Source organism: Penaeus monodon, chromosome 25 (assembly GCF_015228065.2).
Source record: "Penaeus monodon isolate SGIC_2016 chromosome 25, NSTDA_Pmon_1, whole genome shotgun sequence".
NCBI classification, from domain to species: Eukaryota; Metazoa; Arthropoda; class Malacostraca; order Decapoda; family Penaeidae; genus Penaeus; species Penaeus monodon.
Window position 1 is genome coordinate 4,390,978 of NC_051410.1, and position 1,082 is coordinate 4,392,059.

General features: G+C 44.4%; 1 protein-coding gene across 1 annotated transcript in view; it reads left to right on the forward strand.

Moving 5' to 3' along the window:
- LOC119589305 (dynein intermediate chain 1, axonemal-like) overlaps positions 1-1,082 on the forward strand; it is a 16,941-nt gene that overhangs the window by 1,502 nt on the left and 14,357 nt on the right. Inside the window, exon 3 of the mRNA XM_037937927.1 lies at positions 859-1,063. Within this exon, the coding sequence (XP_037793855.1) occupies positions 859-1,063 (205 nt within the window). The remainder of the gene's footprint in view (positions 1-858; positions 1,064-1,082) is intronic.

A 1,082-nucleotide genomic window follows, 5' to 3' on the forward strand; every position in this document is an offset into this window, starting at 1 on the left:
GAGGCTCCCTGTAATTATTCTCAAAAATACGTAAGCATTGTATATAAAAAAGGAAAACAAATAATGCAGACGCCTTAGTTAGAACCATCACACCCTAAACTGACGCATTACGCCATAAACATGCCAGAAGTCAAATCACACGCTCCCTCGCGCTAACAAGTCACGAAATCCGTCAACAAACGGACTCGAAATCATGCTCTGATTCTTCTTTAACCGATCACGAAATCAACAATAGATTCGAACCAGGAAATGAAGCTTCGAAATTACCACTTCGCCAGTCAATGATAAAGTCAATGGTGACAGATTCGAAACCGGAAATAAGGCTTCTAAATCACACTCTACAACGGTCTCAAAATCACGAACTCACACATTCTTCCTTTCTCCAATTCGAACACGGAAATAAGGCTTCGACATGACACTCTACAATGAATTTAAACCCGAAATGTGAAGCCTCGAAATCATAAACTTGAATTCTCTTCCTTCACTAATCCAATACCCGAAGTCCATAACAACAGCTTCGAACCCTAAAACGAAGCCTCGAAGCCTCGAAATCACACCCACTTGACTTGCTCCCTAACTAACCCAGTTCCGAAATCAACAACAGATTCAAACCCGAGAGAAAGAACACGAAATCACACTTTATTACAGATTTGAACCCGAAAAGTGAAGCCTCGAAATCAGGAAATCACATTTTTTACCTTAACTAATCAGGAAGCAGCAACAGGTTCGAACCCGTAAATGAACTCGAACCCCAACAAATTCGAACCCTTAAACCCACCCAATCCCGAACTCACCAACAACAAATTCGAACCCGAAAATGAACCCTTAAATAAACCAATCCCCACTCAACAACGACAGATTCGAACCCGAGAGAAAGAGCACGAGATCACGCTGTCGACCATCGAACCGAACGCCGACAAGAGAGTTCGTTACGACTTCCGAAGCGAGAAGTTCGAACTTGTGCCTCGAGAGGACCTCCTCCTCGACCTCCTCACGCTGCCGTCGAAGAGCATTCACAAGGACGAGCTTCCGAAGAGCCAGGAGGCGGATTGTAAGGATGCAGGTAGGTAGGGCGTGGTTTG